Source organism: Sminthopsis crassicaudata, chromosome 1 (assembly GCF_048593235.1).
Source record: "Sminthopsis crassicaudata isolate SCR6 chromosome 1, ASM4859323v1, whole genome shotgun sequence".
NCBI lineage: Eukaryota > Metazoa > Chordata > Mammalia > Dasyuromorphia > Dasyuridae > Sminthopsis > Sminthopsis crassicaudata.
Genome location: NC_133617.1, coordinates 136,338,008 through 136,361,876, shown reverse-complemented (window position 1 = coordinate 136,361,876; position 23,869 = coordinate 136,338,008). Strand labels below are relative to the sequence as shown.

The 23,869-nt window shown below is 32.1% G+C and overlaps 1 protein-coding gene across 48 annotated transcripts in view; it reads left to right on the top strand.

Moving 5' to 3' along the window:
- Window positions 1–23,869, top strand: part of RIMS2 (regulating synaptic membrane exocytosis 2) — a 780,681-nt gene that overhangs the window by 573,865 nt on the left and 182,947 nt on the right. For 40 of the 48 annotated variants that reach the window (XM_074267248.1, XM_074267268.1, XM_074267279.1 and 37 more), the window contains one exon: window positions 1,855–1,955. The exons of the other annotated variants lie outside the window; for them this stretch is intronic. In XM_074267248.1, the coding sequence (XP_074123349.1) occupies window positions 1,855–1,955 (101 nt within the window). The remainder of the gene's footprint in view (window positions 1–1,854; window positions 1,956–23,869) is intronic. 48 annotated transcript variants of the gene reach the window in all.

Sequence of the window (23,869 nt, the reverse complement as noted above, 5' to 3'; positions counted from 1 at the left end):
CTTAAAGGTCATCATATCCAAACCCCTAATTTTAAAGTTGAAGAAGCTGAGGCCCAAGAAGTTAAGTAACTTGCTTAAGCGTCATACATCTTGTAAGAGTCTGAGGTACTGTTTGAACCCCTGCCTTCCTTATCCAAATCCAGTACTCTCTCTGCTGCACATAGCATCACATTATATAACACAGCTTCTTCCCCCCACCTTGTCTATTCTCTTTTTTTCTGCCAGGATGTCATTTAAGACAAATCCTTGAGTACAACATTCTTATATTATTCATTTGTGTTACCATATGTGAATTTTTTCATATTAGACATATTAGACAAAACTACTGGAAATTTTAAGTTTTTTTTTAAGTGAAACTGTTAAGATGTTATCCATTTTTGTTCCATTCAATGTCAAAAAACTCATCAGTTATATTATATGCATTTGGGGTTGATTTAAATTTGCTAGAATCTTTAATTACATTTTAATATAAGCATTTAAACACATCTTCAAGATTATCTTAGTCCTTGTACGAGTTTTTCTCTTTTTGCTTTTGACATTAAAATGATTTTTCTAATTTTCTATTTACTCTCTATTAGTAAAGTTAGAGAGTAAAAGCTTAAAATACACTTGTAAATGTCTGTGTGTGTGTGTGGTTTTTTTTTTTTTATGTAGGCATATTTCCTCTTTTTTTCCCCTCTTGTTTTATTAGTGAATGACAGAATATCTGTCTGCTTCTATGATTTCGATACCCTAACTGCAGTTTCAAAGTTATCATCCCTAGTGAGGTAGTTATCATCCCTAGTGAGGTATGGTGTGATGTGTGTGTGTATGTGTGTGTGTATACATGTGCTTATGTATTTATAGACTGTTAACTGTGTATTTTCATAGGAGCAAGGGTTTTCTCTTTTTTTTCTCATATTAAAACTTGTATGATGGCCCTACAAAAGAAGGATATGTTTTTCAGTTTAGAAAAGCTAAAAAATTCAAGATACTTTTTTCCATATTTTAAAATGTTATTATTACTACAGAGAAAAGTATAGAGACAGTAGCTTTTGTTTCAAGCAGAAGCATTATTCTCACTTTTAATATCTATAGTTATACATTTTGCAGTAGTGCCAGTTCCTGTTGGCATTAACTTACATTTCATAATAAGGCTACAACTATATTTTTGCCTCCTCCCATTTTCTTTTTCTTTTTTTCTGTTTTATTTTTCTGATGATTATTTAATTATTTATTTTTGGCTTTGGCTGGCACAATATATTCCCAGGAGTACTGAGCAAACCCTACTCTCTCCTTTTTAAAGCATGGCTCATTAGAAAGTGATAATTTGAAGTGCCCCATAGCAGTGTATACTTTTGATACTCAGGGGCTTATTTTAAAAATATACTTTTGTATATGATTTTTAACTTTATAATCTGGACCTATATCCTCAAGTATTTCTTTATTTGGCAATATTATTTAGATCTAACAATGCCTCCAAATCTTCACAGTAAAATGTTACAGGATGTTTTTAATCATCATAAAATAAATGTGTTGGTATATACAGCATTCTCCTGGATATATATATGTACCAGAAAAATAATTCTTTCTTAATGATCTTTTCTTTGGCTCTCCCTTGCACTGAAATGTATGTTCATTTGAATATTGTAGAAATTAGGCTATTAAATATATTTTTTCACATATGTAATTTTCATGTGCTTATTATATAAAATGAGGATGTATATTATTGTAGAAACAGACTAAAATTTGGAATTGGAAAAGTGCACCTTGAGTAAAAATAATGTCATTCTGATTTTTGTCCTTTTAAAAAACTTGTGATTTTAGGTACAAACAATAATGAATGTTAATTGTGTGGGTTTTCTTTTACTCTAGGTTCTATGGATATAGAAGAGAGGAATCGGCAAATGAAAATTAATAAGTACAAACAGGTAGCAGGATCAGACTCCAGACTGGAACAAGATTACCATTCGAAGGCAAGGCATTTTTCTTTTTAATAGTAAAAAATAATTTATAGTGTGGAATTAAGTCTTTTGCATAGTTCAAGACAGATTATTCAGAATATATGTTGAGTTCAAATGGAATTGATGATGCTTCTAAATTGCCACATATAACATATTGTTTTTCAGCATTTAGGAATTTAGAAGCATTAATTGCATCTTACCTTAATCAGAAAAACAGTGCATCTTGGTATAGAAATATAATCTATAGCAATGAATAATTTCAATATATTCAATATATCAAATCTTTTGGAAATCCTTGACTTTTTTTGCAGTTAATATACTCAGAATTCATTTTGCATTATCTTTCTATAATTTTCTTATATGTAGAATTTTAAAAACATAATAGTTTTCCCATTGAATTTTACTTAATTTTGAGTTAAATAACCAAAGAAAGAAAAAATCTTTTTCATATAATAGGTCATTCACTGAAAGCAATTGAGAGGATTTACAGCAACATTAGATTGCAATGAAAGATATTAAATATTAATAAAATAGTGACATTTTGTGGTGCTTTTATTTTGAAAATATGTTTATATTTATGACATTATCTTCATAATTTTATAGGGTGCATTAGATCTTTGATTTTGTTGGAGTAGGATACATCCAATTTTACCTAGTAAGACCAAATTCTGCTTATAATTTCCAGTCTTAAAGATCTATCTAACATGCAAGTTAAAGGCCTTGCCCAGGAGTCGCTCCTAGCTAGCATACTTTAGAGGATGACTTGAACTCATTTTTCCTGGCTCTGAGGAAATTAGTCTATATATTACTTTGTGGGTAGACAGATGACTATCTGAAAGTCAAATACAGACGGCTATTTGTTTTTGTATGACTTGTGAACTAAGAATAGTTTTTACACAATAAAACTTTTTATTTACAAATGTAGCTCCCAGGCCATTTGAAAACAGACTGAATTATACCTTGCTGCCTCTTATCTGTATGATACATTAGATTGTTAAATATATTCATGAAAATTGCACATGTTTAATATATACTGAATTACTTGCCATCTAGGGGATGGGGTGGGAGGAAGAGGGGAAAATTTTTAGAACACAAGGTTTTACAAGGATAAATGTTGAAAATGATACATGCATATGTTTTGAAAATAAAAACCTTTAACAAAAAAATAAAGATATTCATGGAATAAAGACACAATAGCACTACTAGCTATTTCGGCCCTAATAATAGGAGGAATTTTGAAAAGAATTAGGATTTCATGAAAGAAGTATTTCTAAATCATATTCAATGACTTGGAATCAGCAAAACTTGTGTTTAAATTGTCTAAGTGACCCACATTTAATGCCTTTCAGGTTTGTTGTTCTCATTTGTAAAATGGGAATAATGACAGGGCTATGAAAGGATCAAATAAGACTATATATTGCAAATGTTTTGTAAAACTTAAAATGCTACATCAATACTAGGTATTTTTATTTTAACTTTTACTAATAATTATCATGAACATTTTAGCTGCTATGCTTTATGATTTAATATAAAATTTATTTGACCTATAGACTATAAATACGAGACATCAAGGCTTATAAAATTATATAATGTTGTCCTATATTAAAATTTTACTTGAATATTTTAATCATGGATTAGAGATAATGTCAAATTATTTCAATGGTATAATATTTAAGTAGAAATTTTGACAGGTCATACAAAAACTTCAAGTAGGGAAAGGAATTCTACTGTATTCTGGTTCAGAATACTTAACTTCTTTGGGCCCCAGTTTCCTCTTCTGTGAAATTAGAAAATTATAAGAGATATCTACTTAAGTCTTTTTAGAGACTCCAACCCTAAAAAAAATATGTCCCTGGCAAAACTCCATATTTATCCTTGGAAGACCAGACATACAAAATTTACAGAGGCTTATCATTAGAAAATTGATTACTTGTTAATATATGTTTTTGAATCTTATTGTGGTTTTTTAATTGGAAAGAATAAAATTATAAGTCTTATAAAGTATTATAAAAACATAAATATATGCATGTGGTTATAATTTGGCAATATACATAAAATATGATATGTAGTTAATATTTATAATATATAGTACATTTTATATATACTCATCTATTATTCTAGCCCTATATATTTGTTTGCATATCTTGATTTTCCAACTCTGATGCTTAGCAGCCATTTACCTGTGGGATAGCTTAAGTGTCCAGATGTTTGTTTTAAGCTTCCTGTACCATAAATGAGTAGTGTTCTAACCTTGGTGAAGATCAATTCCAAGACAAGAGTATCCTGTGTTTATGATATCACAGATGCTTCACATATTCATAGACATGTATATAAGGATCATATAATGTAAAGCTATGATGGATCTTAGAGAATATTTGGTCTAATTTTTTTTTAAAAAGGACATTAAGATACAGAAAATTATTTACCCAACGGCTAAATAGTGGCAGAACTAGAATTCAAACTTGATTCATTTAACTCCAAAACAAGTTATACTTCTCCATTCTGTTTCATTTTCAAATGTCATTGCCATCTTTTATTCTAAAATCCTTAAAGAGACAGATTTTTGAAGTGAAGAATAGTCTTGGGAAGGAAAAAATTTGGTTATTATGGCTTTATCTTTCATTAATCTTTCCCCTGAAATGCAGATATGCTGCCTTTCAAGCACTGAATAGCATGAGCATCAACATACACATTTCTGCAAGTAAAGACATTATAATTCTCCTAATCATATCTATAAATAGATTATAATAAAGAGAGCAAATAAACATACATTAGGATTTGTACCTACCCAAAGGCAGGTGTCTTCAATACTATGAAACTGAAATACAAGCCCTAACAGAGTTTAGAAACCTAAGCAAAACCAAACAACAATAACAAAAACCAGTCTCATGCATAAAATCAATTAGATCATAAAGAATACAACCTATTCATATTTTGTCTACAAGCAGTCATCAGCAAAAGGACAAATCAGTCTGACTTGTGGAAGAGATTTTTTAATAATGGGGCATTAGGGGTTCTTTAAGATATTCCCGGTGTCCCACTTTCACTGTCTCTTCTGCTTTTGTATTCCTTTGTATTTGTTTTCTTCCCATTATTTTGCCAATTGATAGTCTATATTAATTATTCTCAGTTTAATTGAAACAAGTTCTCAAGAGAAACTTTTAAGAAAAATTATATCATTATTTTGAGTACATCAGGTATTTTATGTTTGAGGATGAAACATGAACATTTTGCACAATGTCAGTTTTTAGGGAATCTACAAGTACAACCATTAAAGAGACATAGAGATCCAACATTGGCTACTCTGAGGATATTTACACTTCTGCTAGCTCCAATCTTTTTTCTGCATCTTACAAATGAAACAGTATGAAGCAAGAAATATTTGCCAAATCTTGTTATGACAGAAATTGTGTACCATTCTTGAAGTTCAGAAAATCTAAATTTAAGAGAAACAGAAATTACTACTTTCCAGTTCAATTCAACAAATTTAAGTATTTATTCAAAATATTGACTAATGCTTCAGAAATACAAAGATGAAATAAAATATAGTCTCTGCCCTCAAGAAGTTTAAAATTTAATAGAAGATTATATAATTTATAATAATAGTAAACTACTGTTATAACTTTTCAGTAGGTGGAATAGGCAGATAGAATGCCAGACCTGGTGTCAGGAAGATCTGAGTTCAAATACAACCTTGAACACTTACCAACTATGTGACTCCATCTGTAAAAAAGGGATAATAGTAATACCCACCTCAAATAATTGTTGTAAAGATTAAATTAGATAATCAGAAAGAGCTTAACACAGTACCTATCACATAATAAGCTCTCTGATAAATATAGTTATTATCATTATTACTATTATTATTATTATTAAAATAGTTCTGTAAGTGTATTTAAAGGGTAATTTAATTAACCCAAGATGTGGTACTAACTGAAAATATGTTAAAGAAAAAATTTTCATAAATTTGTAAAAGATAAATTATATCATAACCTATTTAAGTTCATAGAATGGGAATGTTTATATTGTCCTACAAAGAATATTTTAGTACTTCCACCAGAGACAAGAAACAGATGGACTGGAGTGTCTGATTTAATATGGTATTTTATGCTCTATTTCTATTAAAGCCTTACGTAGGAATTTTAGATAGCAACTAGCAATGTTTCACACTAAAGCACAACTTTCTTACATATCGTGCAAGAAGTAAAATAAAGAAGCACTTAATTAAGTAAATCATTTAAGAACTTTGGAGAATTGCATAGAAGAAATTCCTATGGCTTTGGGCTGAGAGAAGCAAACCCATAGGGGAGATCACAAAAATTTTGTAAAGTATTATACAGTGTAATTTTGGTAGTATTGATCATCATAGCTTCCAGTAGCTTTTTTCTAGAATTGTATTATTTGCTACCTACAGAAATGAACGAGTGTCTCAGGTTCAATTGACTTAAAACCAACTCTTCTCTTCTATTTATGGTAACTTCTTCTTTCAGAATTAATAGGAAAAATAATTATAAGGTTAAGTTTAAATCATTAGATTGTAGTATTTTAGTTTGTTCTTTAATATTGCCCTACAATTACAGTAATAAGAAAAAAAATCATATTTGCACATTACTTTTCAATTATAGATGATATAAAGAAGGAAAGAAAGAAAGAAAGAAAGAAAGAAAAAAAGAAAGAAAGAGAGAGAGAAAGAAAGAAAGAAAGAAAGAAAGAAAGAAAGAAAGAAAGAAAGAAAGAAAGAAAGAAAGAAAGAAAGAAAGAAAGAAAGAAAGAAAGAAAGAAAGAGAAAGAAAGAAAGAAGGAAAGAAAGAAGGGAAGGAGGGAGGGAGGGAGAGAAAAAGGAAGGGAGGAAGGAGAAGGAAGGAAGGAAGGAAGGAAGGAAGGAAGGAAGGAAGGAAGGAAGGAAGGAAGGAAGGAAGGAAGGAAGGAAGGAAGGAACAAAGATTGAGTGATGGACAGACTGAAGACTTTAAATACTTTCTACATACCAAATAATGTGATATTATCTAAGGAAATAAATAATTATTTAAAAGCCCTTCAAGAGCATATCTTCTAATGGGGGGAAGACATCATATAATAGGGAATTAGAAAGAAGTAGTACTCTAGGAATAAAGAAATGGGGAAATGGAATGAAGACAATTCCTCATCTGTAAGTTACAAAGCACTTTCACATATATCATTTAATTTAAACCTTGCAACTACCTTGTGAGGTAGATTTTTTTTTTAGGAGATTAAGGAAGAGAAGAGTGATCTAGATCTATAATTTTATTAGTTTAAGTAAGTCTTGATAAAGAAATTTGCTCTTTCAAGGTAGCTCAAGAAGGGCTTTTAAATTTAAAGTCTTAAGAAAGTTGCCCAGGGCACTGAGAAGTCTGACTTGCTCAGTGTCCCACATCTAGTCTGTTTCTCAAGTAGCTCTTCAACCTACTGGGTCTTCCTGATCCATCTCTCTATCTACCATAAGAAAGGAGAAAATTATATAAACCTTATCTATTGGCTCTTTCTTGAGAACCATTTGTCACACCCTCCCCTCCTCGCCACCTTAGAGTAGGTAATGTAAGAAATCATCGCCATATTTTACAGAAGAAAAAAAAAGCTTCAGAAAAATTAAATTTTCTCCAATATTTGCTGTGATTAGACGCTCAGTCAATATGCACACCCAATTCCCCTGACTCCAAGTCTTATGTTCTTTCTGCTATATAGTGCTGCATTTATAGATGGTAAAGGAATAGTAATAATCTTCTGTCGATTTCTTCCATGTCCATCAGTAATTTCTTGTGAAACAATTCTTTCTTCTTAAATATGTGTAAAATACAAATCAATCTATTTAAAGAATTAATATATTATAATACTTATTACTTTGATGTTCACTAAATTTTCCTATTAAGAATTGAAAGTTGGGGCAGCCAGGTGGCGCAGTGGATAGAATACCAGCCCTGAAGTCAGGACGACCCGAGTTCAAATCTGGTCTCAGACACTTAACACTTCCTAGCTGTGTGACCCTAGGCAAGTCACTTAACCCCAGCCTCAGGGAGGGGGAAAGAATTGAGAGTTGATCTAAGTAAATCTTTAATTTTCTTATACATTATTTTGAAAACATCTCTAAAGTATCACATTATTTACCTTAATAGAATAATGCAAAGCCTATCAATAATGGTTACAATGGTCAGGAAATCTAAGATATAATATATGTAATATGTGTTAATTATTATTACTGATAGCAATAGAAAAAGTGTTAACTTTTCTGTTATCAAATCTAAATACATCAGATGGGGTATATTTATGGATTGTAGATTTTAATACTTGATTTTTTTTTCTGACTGAATTTCATTTTTAAAGTTGTATTTGACACAATTTGATTTTAACCCTTTTCTGCTTTCCTTGCATTGATTTCCTTTCAACTTTGTGTCCTATTAACAATGATGCATTGTGAAAATTCAATATTTAGTTTTTGCAAAATAATTTTCTCCAATATTTAAGTTGACAGTGACTTGGATTTTTAAATGCTTTCTAATACAAAATCATAATAATTAATAAAAATCTGCATTAGTAGAAAGATATAAACTAGAGAACAGGACTTTCATCAGTAGAATAATTGAAATATTGCTTTAGGTATCCAACACAAAAAATAATATTCTATTATTAACCTATTCTAGGTTGCCAATAATTAAATTATATATCTGGAGAACTATCCTCAGAACATGATATTTTTTTCTCTAGAAAGTGTTAAGGCTCAGAATCTTGATTTTCAAGATCTATATAATAATCTACAATCTTATTTTAAATTTTAAAATTCAATGATCTACTTTCCCAATTTTGCCACAAAACAGTCTAAAAATGGTTTGTCCCCATTTCATTTCATTGCACTTTAACTATATTATATATGTGCACATTTTTATACACACACACACACACACATACACACACACACACACACACACACACACACACACACACACACACACATATATATATATATATATATATATATATATATATAAAGAGAGAGAGAGAGTCAAGGCATTTTACTTTCAGCACTTTAGTTAAATGGTGTCACCCTTCATAATATCATTAGAACACAAGACTTTAATAAAGGCTATAATTTTGAAGACCTGAAAAGCACCTCAGAAGCCCTCTAGTTTGTTCCTCTTTTTATAAGTGAGGAAGCTTTAGACCATGGAAGTTAAATATGCAAGATTACACAGGCAGTACGTATCAGAATTAATTCTTTCTAATGTGCTAACCCTAATTTCTTTGGTTTTGTGGGCTGAGAATATGAAAACTAACCCCTCCCTTCCCTTCCACTCTCATACCACCAGTTTAGACTTTGGAAGCAAAGATGTTATGATGTCAGTCTAGGGCATTTAGGATTGATTTTGCCTTCAAATGAATTGATCTCAGAATCATCTGTGGACTTTTTGTGAAAGGATATTATAAAAATAATTTTAGGTTCTTGGGTGGGGAGAGATTAAGCTTTTATATAGTGACTACTGTGTGTCAAGCACTATATTAAATGAAGTGTGAAGCTCCTGAAACCTAAGAAAACTAGTTGGCTTCTTTTTAAGCATTTTGACAACTCTTTTTAAACCTTCTTGCTGGTGATGGCTTTTATTTTTTTTTCTTTATCCTCAAGACTTCTTTTAAATCACTTCAAAAATAGCTTCTACCTGAGCATAATGGTAAAGATTATTTGAAACTCAAGTCTTAGTAATAGATTGCATCAGATGAGGAATAGCAATATAACTCTTTGGGCATATCCCCCCAAATTTTTGGACAGGCAATTTCAGAGAGTCTTGTAGAATAGGTGATATTCCATGGATTTGTAGAGGAAGCTAGTCAAAAGAAAGGGGGTGCTCTCAAAAATTCCAAAGACAGCAGGGCAATTATGGCACTTATACTCCTAAAAAATCAAAGATAAAATATCCCACATATATCTAAATATTCACAGCAGCATTTTTATGCAAAACCCTAGAAATAGATCAAGTATACATCCATTAGAGACTGGAAAACATTATATTCCATAATCTAAATGGTATTATTGTACTATAAGTAAAAATAAATGAGGAATCAAAAATATTTTAGATATGACATATATAGTAAATAAAAACAAAAATAGTACATTTAATAACAGCAAAACCATAAATGGAATTCATAGAGACCGAGCTTGACACCAGAAAGAAAAGGAAAGAATGTACCTTTTTACTTTTGTTGAGACAGGGAGCTATGTATGTGGAAAGTTATATTTGCTATCAGATATGGTGAAAGTTTGCTTGCTGGTATATATATACCAGTATAGATGCTTAGAGGAATTCTTAATTAATATTTTAAAAGAACATATAAAAAAGATGGAAGTAAGAATGTGTAATAAAAAGTGCACCATAGTACTGTATATTAAAACATCTGGTAATACAGAGGTTACAGGATGCAATCAGACTCTTCCTATACCAGGTCACCAGTATAATGGGGTATGGGGTGAGACCCAAAAATATAGTTGGGTTACAGGTTGGCAAGTCAGTCCAAAAAAAATCTGTAGGCATAGATTTCCAAATCAAGGGACAAAGATTTTATAACCCTGCTAAGAAGTTCTAAAATTTGAAGAGGAGTTAGCAAGAAAATGGGTTTTTAGCAGTTAACAAGGGGAAAGACAAATTCTTTAGTGGACCTCAAAATTAACCAGGAGGTAGACACCATTAAAGACACCATGAGGTGCCTGGAGCCATTGACTGGCAGGCTAATTCATACAGAAGTTGGCAAACATCTACATAGGAGCAGATTTTTTTTATAGGAGGAAATATAACCTTAGGGGTTTGATATCATAACTTGGCTTTCTGAATGGATAAGTAAATGTGGGATGGAACTTTAATCAAAAATCCACTTGAAGAAAAGGCCTATTCTGAACAAAAGTCCCACTTGAGATTGAGGTGACACCAATCAATTCCCTTCCCTGCTTAGCTCAGGATAATTGTAATCTCTGCTAACAACCACCTAGCTACCCAAGACCTTTTAAAAAGGTGGTCTATCACCTACCACCTACAGTGGTAAAACAGATGTAGTGTTATACCTAGAGTCAAGAGAATCTGAGCTCAAATCAAGTCTCAGATGCTTTCTAATTCTGTGACCCTGAGGGTGTTTCTTAACCTCAATCTTTCTCAATTTCTTTATCTGATAGGAATAATAATAGTATCTATTGTTTTGGGGAAAAAACAATAAATTAAAAAAAATTCTTACTGCTTTAGGAAGCTGTAAAAAATCATCAATAATTGTATTCTCTAAACATGAGCTACCAGACAGAGTGCACTTTGGGAAAAAATATCTGTTTAAATCTCTTTCCCTCCTACTTTCTCCTAATCATACCTCTTAATGTTTCATTCAAATAATAATAAAAGAAGCAATGTAAGTTGTTTACGCATTTATCACAATTGTCATCTTGAAAAAGTAAATTTTACATACAAAAGTATAAAGGAACTTTTATGAAATACTGCTGTCTATGTCTTTCTCTTCATTAGCTCTGGCTGTATTATGTACATGAACATTTGTTTAACTGTATCTCCAGTGGGATTCCTTTATAGAATTTTGGCTGAGGATATGAGGCTGGAAGCATTGTTGTTCCCAAGATTTTGGGGTTCAGTTACCTAGGTACTCTGCATTAGGGTCTGAGAGGAAATGGTTATCAAAGTGGAGGTGTTTCTTTGACTGCCCTGCTATATACTGTCTTCTGTTTTTCCCTCAGAGGCAACCACTGTAAGTCTTCTGTCTGGAGAGATTTCAACAACTTAGCCATGTACATTATTTTTCCTATTGGCTTTGATTTGGAATTTGGTACTTCAGATATCATGGCTGTGACTCTTTTCTTGCTTCTTGGATCACTGAGCCTCTACTGTTTTTTCTCTGCTTCTTCTTAACTCATAAGTTTTGCAATATCTGATCTTCCTCTATTAAGTTCAAAGGTGGGAAAGGGGAAGTGTTATGAATCATATCTACATTCTTCTCTAGTCCTAAGATCAAGGCAAAGTTTCCCTGGGAGAATGTTAAGCAGAATATTAAATATCTGTTCCTAGATACTATCTAGTTCCTAGTGTACTTATCTCCTTGGTCAGTCTTCACTTAACTGACATTTTAAAAATACCTGTTATGTTTCAGATGTGATGCCGTACTGGGAAAAACAAAATAAAACAAACAAACAACAACCAAAAAAAAAAACAAAAAACCTGTCCCTGGTCTGCAGGATATCACACTTAGAGTAGGAAGACAATATGTAAATATTTATGTACAAAAATGATATAAACAGGGTAAACTGGAGATAATCTCAGAGTGAATGTGCTAAGATTAAGGGGAACTATGAGAAATTTCTTGTAGAAGGTAAGATTTAACTAAGACTTGAAGAAAACTAAGGAAGCTAATAGTCACAGATCAAGAGGCAGACAATTTCAGGCATGGAAGACAATTATTGAATATACTTGGATAGGAAATAGAGTTTCATGTTTGAGGAAAAACAAAAAAGTGGCTAATATTACTGGATTGCAGGATAAATGGAAAGAAGTGGAAAGATAAGATGGGTTCAGAGTATCAAGGTGTTAAAAACTCAAACAGATTTTTGTATTAGATCGTAGAGCTATAAGGAGATACTAGGAATTTACTGAATAAGGGGATAATATGATCAAATCTGTGCTTCAGAAAGGTCAGTTTGATGGCTGAGGGGAGAATGGACTAAACTGGGAAGAAATGCCAATAAGATGCTGCAATAATCCAGTTGTGAGGTTATGAGAGATTGAACTACAAGGTAGAGTAAAGGGGCTAAGATAACACCAATTATAGAAAGGGCAGTGAGGTGATGTAGTAGAGCACCCAAAATGGAGTCAGGAAGATCTCAATACAAATCCAGCCTCAAACACTTACTAGTTTTGTGATCTTGGGCAAGCCACTTAACCAATATTTGCTTCAATTTCTTCATCTATAAAGTGGGGACCCACTGGAGAAAGGGAATGGTAAACCACTCCAGTATCTTTATGAAGAAGACTCCATGGGCAAAAGTTCATGGAGTCATGTACATTCAGACATGATTAAATGACTGAACAGCAATAGAAATAAGATTTGGCAACTGATTGAGTGTAGGTGATGAGAGGGAATGAGGTGATGGCTAAAAGAGAACTTGTTAAAATAATACTACACAAAGACAAACTGTGGAGAGAAGCAGATCTTGTGAGAATTATAGGATTAAAGATTTATATCTGGAAGAAATTTCAGAAATCATAAATTCTAATTCTTCTCATTTTATATATAATGAAATTAAGATCAAAGAGGTTGTCAGTGAATTAGTCAGCAAAAATTTGTTAAATACCCTCTTTGTGCCAGACACTGTTAAGTATCAGGAATACAAAGAAAGGCTACCTTACACATAAAATCTCAAATAATATTTTTGTTATTACAAATTTAAAAAAAATAAAAAAATTTGGCTACCAAAAGATCATTGAAAAGATACTCTAAAGGTACAAGAAGGGAATAGCCTATTTCCAATGTTAACTTACTGTCAGGGAATACTTCAAAGGGATAATCATTAAATAAATATTAAGATAAGGTGGGAAGATTATGTAGTATAAATAATAAAGACATAGTCAAGTTCTGAACTTATATCCCCAATTTTTTTTTAAAGATCTAAAAGAAAGGCCTTAATATGCCATATAAATCCTCTGAGAAGATCTATAAACTATAAGCACTAATCCCACAGGATGAGAAGACATTCAATTTGACTAGTGAAAGAAATACACATAAATTAAATAGATAAAAATGTGCATATATACACATACATGTATAAGGATATATGTATGTATATATATAGATATACATCTCTGACTTTATATCTATTTATATATGTAAATATTTATACTTTACACATAAAATTAAAATTGGAATGGATTTGACTTCATAGGGAATAAAAGAAATGATCAGGAGGAGGTGGATTAGTAAAAATGAAACCTCAATCATGTCTATAATATAATTTTAAATACTCCTATAGAAATTCATTTCCAACTTGCCCTACTCTGAATTCAGAGGAATAAGTATTATTTCTTTTGGGTAATTTCTCTTACTTCAAGCCAGTCTTTGAAAGGTAGCATTCACACTCAAGTAAATGATTTCCTACCCAGCTAAATTCATAGACTTTTTCATTGTCTCAAAAAAATGTTCATCCTGTAAGACCACTGCAGTGCTAGTATTCACAGCTCATCAGTATCCTCTGCTCCAGGGGTCTCTGTTTGCCTCCCTCTGATTATAAGCGGGAGAACTTTATACCCAGAATCCTCATTTAAAGAGGTAACCCAAATTAGCAATCTCTTCATTTTCTATTCAGCTGTGCTTATCTGCACTTCTCCATCATGCACTTTCTGACTCTTGCACTAGGTACCTCCCATCTGATGTTTCCCTCAGCAGCAAAGGATATAGTTCTGATAATTTGAATTCATCAAGAGCACACGGTATATACAGTGGTGCAAAACTGAAATAGAAATAAATCCTTCCAGGCCATATAGTGACTTAGAATAACCTCTATATTTGGATATGTAGGCTTCAAGTCTGACACCAGTAGAGTAGACAAAGAGCTAGATTTGAAGTTAAAGTAACCTATAATCATATTCTACCTTAGATTCTTACTGGCACAAACTCTTAATTCTAATTCCTATTATCTGTTAATTATTTCCTATTTGTCTTGTATATAGCTTGTTTGAGATTTAAACATACTGTACTTTTGTGTTATAGTGAAATGAGAACCAACCTTGGAAATAGGAGACTTCAGTTTAAGTCTCATCTCTGACATATACTGAATGTGTAACCTGAAAGTCACTTAGCATCATAGTAACCAATGGACAATTCTCTAAAAGTGTAAGTTGCAGAGAAGGTACTAACTTAAATAGAAAAAATTTCCTTAACCAGGGAGTTCCCCAGTACTACTGAAATTGCAGGTATTCTCCCTATCCTTATAATATGTTAAAATCCTATTTAACAAAGCTTAAGATTATAAACCAATATGTCTGATTTCAGAAAATTCCATTAGTATCATTAGAAATCTTGTGGAGTTATTCCAATGAGGAATTAAGGAAGGAGTTTATTGTTAGGAGGAGTCATTAGGTCACAAGATGTGAATGGGAAGACATGTTCCCCATTAGTCCATTTTTTAGTAGTTGTCCAGATTGTAAATGACCTACCCCAATGACAAGGAGAAATGTTGAAAAGAGGAAATAAAACCAATGATAAATGGAATCTTAGCCATCCTTTTCTGCTTGCTATGGAGGTCAAAACAGGAGACATTCAAGAGACTTCTCTGTATTTGCACTTTTACTATAGACATGATGTAGTAGGATTTGGGAAAATGAAAGCCAGAATTGATAGCAGAATGAAGAAGCTATGTAGGTGGGTGGATGTTTTGGATGTTCTTAATATGATAATCTCTGATTTTTTCATCTATTGAAACAAATGTTTTTTGGAAAGGGATAAAAAATGAACTCGTACATGATCTTGTACACTCTGAACTCTTAGATTAATTGTATAACTCCAAAGAAGAAAGTTTGTGAAGACTTTACTGTTATGTATATAAATCATTCCTTTAAAAAAAAAAAGTTTTTAAATTTTGGGAAGTAAATCCAAGTTGATGAATGTGAATTTTTTCTTGATAACATTTTTAAGGTTATTAATCTAGTCTGTTTTTTTTTTTTTGTTTTCTCCATTCTTCTAGTATATTTGCCTCTCTGATATATTGTATACAATACTTTCTTCATGCTTTTAAAATATCAACATCTCAAATACAGATAATTTTGGAATATATGTGGCTTAATTCAAGTGATTTTTCTTATTTTGTTTACTTATGTGTCATTTCTACTTCCTAATAGATCATATTGATGCCTGAAGATTTAAAATCAAGTAAGGTAGTTATAAGAATAATAGAACATTATACAAATGCCAGAAATCTGAATTATTATGTCTTTTTTTTTTTTCCTGAGGCAATTGGGGCATCACACAACTAAGAAGTGATGTGTCTGAGATCAGATTTGAACTCAGATTCTTCTGACTTCAAAGCTGGTGCTCTATCCACTGCACCATCTAGCTGCCCCTCTTACCTGTCTTTTTGTTGTCCTCCTACTAGTTTATTTTATGAAAGCTTTTAGAATGATATAGCTCTTCATGGCACCATTTCTGTAAACAGTTTTGCCTTCTGTAAAGGGCTAGGACTGAGCAAATGCACTTGGATAATGGAGCACATGAGACTAATTGCCAATTGGACAATTGGACAATTCTCTATTAACATGTTTGAAGGATGACCCTCCCCAACTATTTGGTGCTGGCTGGATCAGTGGGTGTGGACAAAGAAGGGGAAGTGACATGAGTGGGTGGGGTAGGAGGAGGAGATCGATTCATTCTCCTGGTGGTGGAGATTGAGGAAGGAGGTATGGAGATTGCTAGATCTAATCCCTAGACCATTACCGCAAAAGACCAAGAATAAAGACTTTTAATTATCCTGACTCCGGCTGATTTTAAGAGATCCAGGGTCTCAACAGCCTTCAATGTATTTTCACTGTTTTATGAGACAATCTACCTCATGATCCTCCAGGAGTATCTTCCTCTGTAGTGTTTTGCCAGTGGATTTGTTTTCTTATCTGATGTGTTGCTAAATAAGGCAGTTTCTGATATCATTAGACCATTTTATTAATTGTATTTTGTGATTGCATTTTTTATCAGTAACATTTGTATTATGGTATGCATTTTTATCTTTTTATAATTATCCATCTGTTTTGATGTTGACTTTTTAAACTTTTGCACCAAATAGTTAATGATCTGACTATATGCAGACAGTGGATTGTGATGTGTTTTATTTAGTCCTTAATCAAATAATAATATACTTTCCAAGTTGGAAGGTACTCTAGCAGCTATTTAATCCAACACACACCTCAAAAAAAAAAAAAAAATTCCCCCTACAACAAAGGTACAAGATGGTCTGTAGTTAAAGATCTCTACTCAGGAGGAACTGATTACCTCTATCTAGACCATTAGTTAGATAGTTTTTCCTTACATCAAGTCAAAATTTCAATTATATTAATTTCCTTTTTGTTAAGATATAATCACTTTAATTTGTGTGATGTTTTTCAGACTTGCTATGTTTAGCCCATATCAATTCTCTTCTTTAAGACAGTATTTATATAAAAATATGAGAATTCAAAGTACTTTATATGTTTTAGAAGCTTTCATTTTTTCCATCTGAAAAATTCCAACGTGCTTTTCATCATCCTTTCCTTTGCCCACTTCCATAATGAAGAAATCATGTAAAAAGGCATATAGTGACTTAGTGATTTTGTGAAGAATAGGATTTCTATTGCCCTTCATGCCTGTGTTATAGATATTGGTATATTAGCTGAAGTTATTTTCATTGTGTTTTATTTTGCTTAAATTTAGAATGATCCTTCAGTAGGATATGAAAAAAGGTTCCATGAAATAATATTTCTTGTTGCCTTTTGGGATGTGATTAAAAACCAGTTGCCTCTCCAAACAAATATTTCCATTTTGCTTCAATTTCCTTTTGTCTTCTAGTTTTCATTTATAAAAACTATGATAATGTTAATGTATTTTATTTCTTCTGATAGTATGCCAATGTATTGGTTATTGCATAAATAACATATTTAGGGTACCAATAATTGCTCATAGTAGAGTATGTCAAAAAATATAAACTTCTTCCTGCCCTTACACTCCTTTTCTATTCATACTTCATCATCAGTACTAAAGTAGTAAAAGTTCTGGACACATTATTGAGGGACCTTTTAAAATTTTCTTTATTTTACAGGTTACCAGAGCTAAAGTAAAAACAAAACAAAACAAAACAAAAGCCCTCAAGTGCTTAGCCTATCAGTACTTAGTGTGATCTGGAACAACAAAGTTAATCATTGAGAAATTAAAATACAAGACAGAGGTGTCAAATACATTGCCCATGGTCACATGCAGCCAATGATACTTTCTCAAGGATTGCCAAATCAGGTTAAAAATAGTTCCTTTCTGATTTTAATAAAAATAAAATGCATAATATTTTAGTTTTCTAAATGAATATCCAGCCTGCTGGGATCCTTATTTATGGATTGTTAGCCTGCTTTCTACTGTATTTGATACCACTGGTGTAAGAAATGCTTCCCTACTTCCCACACTAATCCAACAAACACTATAATTGTTCTCCCTAAATCTGGTCTCTCCTTCTAATTAACTTTCTATTTAATTGTCAAAGTGATTTCCCTGGGGCATGTAGCACAAAAGATAGAGCACTAACCCTGGAGTGAGGAAGATATAAGTTCAAATGTGACCTCAGACACTTAACACTTTCTAGCTGTGTCACCCTAGGCAAGTCATTTAACCCACAATTGCCTCACAATAACAAACAACCCTTCTAAAGAAAAAAAAAAAAAAAAAAAAAAGTGATTTTTTTTTTTTTTTAAAGCACAAATCCTACCATGTCACTCTCACTCCCACTAAATAAACTACAGTGACTCTCAATTAACTTCTCAATTAGCCTCAGTTGTAGGATAGAATAAAAAATCTTTTGGCCCTTAAAAGCGATTCACCAGCAAAAAGTGGTGAGGGACTAAATAATATAGTGACCATGTAAGTGAAGACAATGTGGCAGGTATGAGGTGTAAAATTAGGCATTTCTTTAGATATGGATGGTGAGATAGAGAAAAAGGTAGAAATAATCAAGTTGCAAACCTATGTATTTAAAAGATAATGGTACCTTTTACAGATATAGAAAAGTTAGAAAGGGGTTGGGTTTAAGAAAAAAATAATTCTATTTTAGATATATTAAGTTTGAAATCCATGGGGCACTCCCATGTAAGTAATATCATGGGTATTTGGTAATGCAAAAATGAAGTTCAGAAGAAAGATGACAGATGGCTATTTAGATTTGGGAATCCTCTGTATAAATATGATTGTTGAAATCACTGGACCTGATGAATTAATCGTGGAAAAGAAAAGAGCCTTATACAGACATTAGAATAGACACATTTATGTGAATCAGAACTAGCAAAGGATAGTGTATTAAGAAAGTGGGAAGGATTGGAATGAATAGAGATGGTAGTGAAAAATATGAGTAGCAGGTATCCCTAGGAGGAAGAAAAAAGATTGGGAGAGATAGAAGGATAAGGTTATTGTCAGAGGATTTTCAGACCTTAGCATTGAATCCTTTTTAAAAAAGGTGAGGCCTGACTATCTAAAAATATGATTATTCCTGAGTATAGAGTACAGGCTAGCTCTCTTGAGGGTTTCAGCATCAGCCAGAGTCAGAATAAATCAAAGTCCTTGGTCTTTAGGGAGAAAAGTGAAATAAGTAGCCAAGGAGAATCCTGGATTCTGGAGTCCAGAGTCACCAACTTCTTTCCTCCTCATCCTGCTTCCAAGTGACTCTAGCCTCTGTCCCTCTGCCCTATGATCCTTGCCTATGATTATCTTAACACCAAATATTCAGCAAGCACCAAGTGTGAGAAGAGCCATTTATCCAAACATATGCTAATAGAGTCATTGTCTCACATCAAATAGGTAATTAGCCTTAAGTGCTCCATTGTCTGATTCAAGCTTACCTTTTGGGCATTTCAACCCTCTACACTGAGTGTAGATGAACTAGTGTTAAAAGTCATGGAAATTAAAAGGTTGATACAATGGGAAGGGTGTGTGTGTGTGTGTGTGTGTGTGTGTGTGTGTGTGTGTGAATTTAGAACCTGAGATTACAGTAAAGAGGAACATTATGGCATAGTTACTATAAAAGTATTGAGGAATTGTTTCTTGTTTGCCAAAGGGATGGAGCACCTAGTGCTCTCTACTCTTGATGCAGACATTCAGTTTGGACTTCTTTCCATCCTAGGTGTATCTTACCTTAATAAGAATTATACTCCCTATTGTCATGTTCTCTTTTGGAGATGATTTTCCTTATGGTTTACTCTAGCATCTCTTCCTGAAAATGAGGAAATAAAAAGTTTCTAAGTATACAATATGAATCATGCATAAGATAGATACTTTTATTTCTTTACATAAAATACTAAACACATGATGTCTAGAAGTGTACATGATCAGAACAAATTCAGTAATTCTACTTAGAACTACTATTACAGTCTTTTGAGAAGATGATACTTAAACTTCTTCAAAGTATAAAGCAATTCATGAGATTGATGATTAAGCATTCAACATTATATTGTGGCTCTGAACTATCACTAAACTATAAACTTGAATTTCATCTGAATTTTGCAGTCAGAGGCTTCCACAGTCAGCTGTTCCTGGTTTTGCTGTAAATAACCACTCTTGTATATGTTTCAAGTAATCACTCCACTTGATACTGCTGATAGCACAATCACAAACTTTTCAAATTTACAAGTCCATCTTCCAGCTTAGACATGAGATTGCTATTTGGTCACCTACTCTGAAAAAGAAGTACAAAAAGACCCAGTCTGAACTCTGACATGGGTTTGCCTATAGAAGACATAATCTTTGGAAGCCATAGTTCAAAGCTACACAAAAGTCAGAATGGAGGAATGAGTTAAATTCAAATTAATCCTGAAATAATTCATAGCCAGAAAGGAAATGTAAGATAAAGGAGAAGGCCTCTCTCTTTTGTACATCCGTAAGTCATAAGTTCTCCCAGTTCTACAACAAATAACAGGGACTTCTTATCATCTCAAAGTATAAACTCTTCAGTAGTGAGTTCCAAGCAATCCCCTCTGTGCATCCACAAGGTCACTCAAAAACAGGAATAGCATCTCTGAGTTTTCTCAGTCAAGGACCCCTGATTCAAGTACTTTGGAGATGTTCAAAACACCAATATATAAGATCTAATGGTGAAAACTATCACTAACCTGGGTATCCAGGTAAGGTTTTCTGCTAGAGGTGTCATTTAAGGTGGACTTTGAAGTATAGGAGGGATATCTTTTATTTTTGTCTTTTTATCCCCAGTCCCTACCACAGTGCTTGGCATAGAGTACATATTTTTAAGATGCTTGTTTGCCATGTTATTTAAATTCTGCAAGAGGGGCATAAACAATGACAAAGAGAAAGGGTTGGGAGAACTCATGGGAAGCATGTTTAAATACCCCTTTAGTTTTAGTTGGGGGGTTTAGTTTTGCTGAAATTCTAGCATTTTTAGAAAGTGCAAAAGAAATGAATGTGAAATAATCCAAGAAAACTAGGCTTTTTAACCATTTTTCTTAATGAAGATAAATAATTCCTACTTCACTACTTTACTGATTGCTGCAAGGATCAAATGTGGTTCTATATGTAAAGACTTTGACAAATAGATGAACTATACATATAAGGTATTGTTATTATCTTGTTAAATTCTCTCATCTGTCATTATTTTAGCTTTAAGAAAAGTGAAACAATGCAATGATTTATTTATAATATCTCATGATTTTTGCTCCTTGCCCAAGAATTTCATAAAAGGGTCCCAAAGCTAAAAGCAATCAAAAGTAATAGGTCATAGAAAATGTAATAGCAAAAGTGGCAGTAACAAAAGTTCTCTTTATTCTGCTGAAACTGTTCTTTTTAGGACAAGGGAAGAAGTACGAAACACATTCTTGTATATCTCAATGTTTGGCAATGTTTGGTGTATTTTTATAGCTAATTTGGCTAGCTTTTCCTCCTGTTTCTTTTCTAATACTTCCTGGTATTTGTACTTCTGAAAAATTTTTCTTCTCTCAGTGTATTTTCCCTACTCTTTGTTTCTTGTACATGCACCAAATTATGTGAATTGCTGTCAGATGGTAAGACACCTCTTGATAAGCTAATTTTATTAATTAGTGCTTTCTCATAATCTAACTTTTTAAGGTTTTTTGTTTTGTTTCGTTTTATAAATTAGTGCTTTCTCATAATCTAACTTTTTAAGGTTTTTTGTTTTGTTTCATTTTATAAATTAGTGCTTTCTCATAATCTAACTTTTTAAGGTTTTTTGTTTTGTTTCGTTTTGATTTTTGGTCTTCAGTATGACAGTTAATAAAATTAAATGGGCAGTATTCAGATAATTTCAATAATTGAAATAGTTTGTTAATTTAATAATACCACATTACATATATAGAACCAATAATTATATTTATATGTTTTTTTTTTCTTCTTTCAATATATTAGTAATTCTGTCTTCTGTAAGTAGAGTACCTTTACTTCCCAAAGTCTTGGCAGCTGTGGTGTAGTGGGGTAAGAAATGGTAATTATCCTCAGAAAATTTGAATACAAATCCCCTTACTGCCATTCTGCCATTTACTGGCCATGATATCTCAAGCAAGTCAAATCTTTTATATACACTTCAGTTTCATCATAAAATGGGAATAATAATAATACCTGTACTTCTTACCTCAGAGGGTCACTATCAAATGAAATAGAAAGGATAAAATGAGATTGTGAATATAAAGGAGCAGTTATACAATTATAACTATTGTCCTACTACTTTTTCCTTATAACATCTCTTGCTTATGGAGAAAGTGAGGTAAAGAGAAGTTAGGTGACTTCACTTTAATTCACTTTATTTTAAATTCCTTTCATTTGCAAGGCCTGGATATACAAAAACCAAAAACAAATTACAAACAACAACAACAATAAAAAAAAAACCAAACAGATTCTGTTATGGAGAATCTTATATTGCATAGGGGATTCAAGGAAGGTTTCACTTATATGTCATATGAGGTTTACCTTTAAGTAAGTTAAGAATTCTATAAATAAGGAGGAAGTACATTCTAAGCTTGAGTGATCGTCTATGGGAAAAAACAAACAAACATGGAAATAGGTAATAGAATGTTAATTCAGCAAATATGTTACCTTGGTAAAATAAAGGATTCATGAAAGAATAAACTATGAAGCAAGTATAGAAAGATGGGTTGCTAATTTAAGAACATAATACATCTGTACATCCAATAATTGGATTTGTATTGCTTGGCTTCATTCATTATTAGTAATATTGTCATTGATTTTGGAAAGTTATTAGATATCAAATTTTCATTGTGTCACAAGGAGAAAGTGAAGGAAATATATAATAAAAAAGTTCATTTAGGTTTAGATGCTACTCTTTAGATAGGATATTAATAAGATGGAAAGCATCCATGAAAGGACACCCAGGATGGGATAGTGAAGAACATTGGCTATGTCCTATGAAGATCAATTGAAGTAACTGGATGTTTAGCCTGAGGAAGTTTTAACAGAATGATAGGAATTTGTCTTCTTTTGTTTGGCTACTAAGGGCAAAACCAGGAACAATGAAGAGATGTTGTAAAGAGACAAATGTAAATTTGATGTTAAGAAAAACTTAAAATTAGAATCAACCAAGAGTAGAATGAGATGCATTTAGATATAGAAGGTTCACTTTCCTTAAAATTTTTAAAGAAAACCTGTATGAGCATATATATATATATATATATATATATATATATATATATATATATATATATATATATATATATATATATATGTATGTATGAGAATATTGTATAAGGAATATCTTATCTAGAATTCTATCTATGGGGATTAGATGAGATGGTTTCTGAAGTCTTTTCCAACTGGAATTCTAAATTTCTTTTACAGAAGTGTCCTAAATTGTTTTACTTAAGTATAACTTCCATACATTGAAAATGGTTGTACAGTTGCTTCTGGAGTAGTTTCACTGCTTCCTTCCTCTCTGAGGCTCACATGGATTCTGGGAAAGTCTTCCATATCCAATGTAAAGTACTATCAGTTCTTCTATTGCATTATCCCTCACAATACTGATAGAATCTCATCTATGACATTCTAAACAAATACTTATCTACCCTTGAAACTCCACCCATACTCCTCTAATTTCCAGGGTTACTAAGCTCACTACATCTTTGAGCAATCCCTTTTCCTTTTCACTTCCATATTTCTTTAATTATTATGATGAGAACAAATAAGGGGTGTCTAAA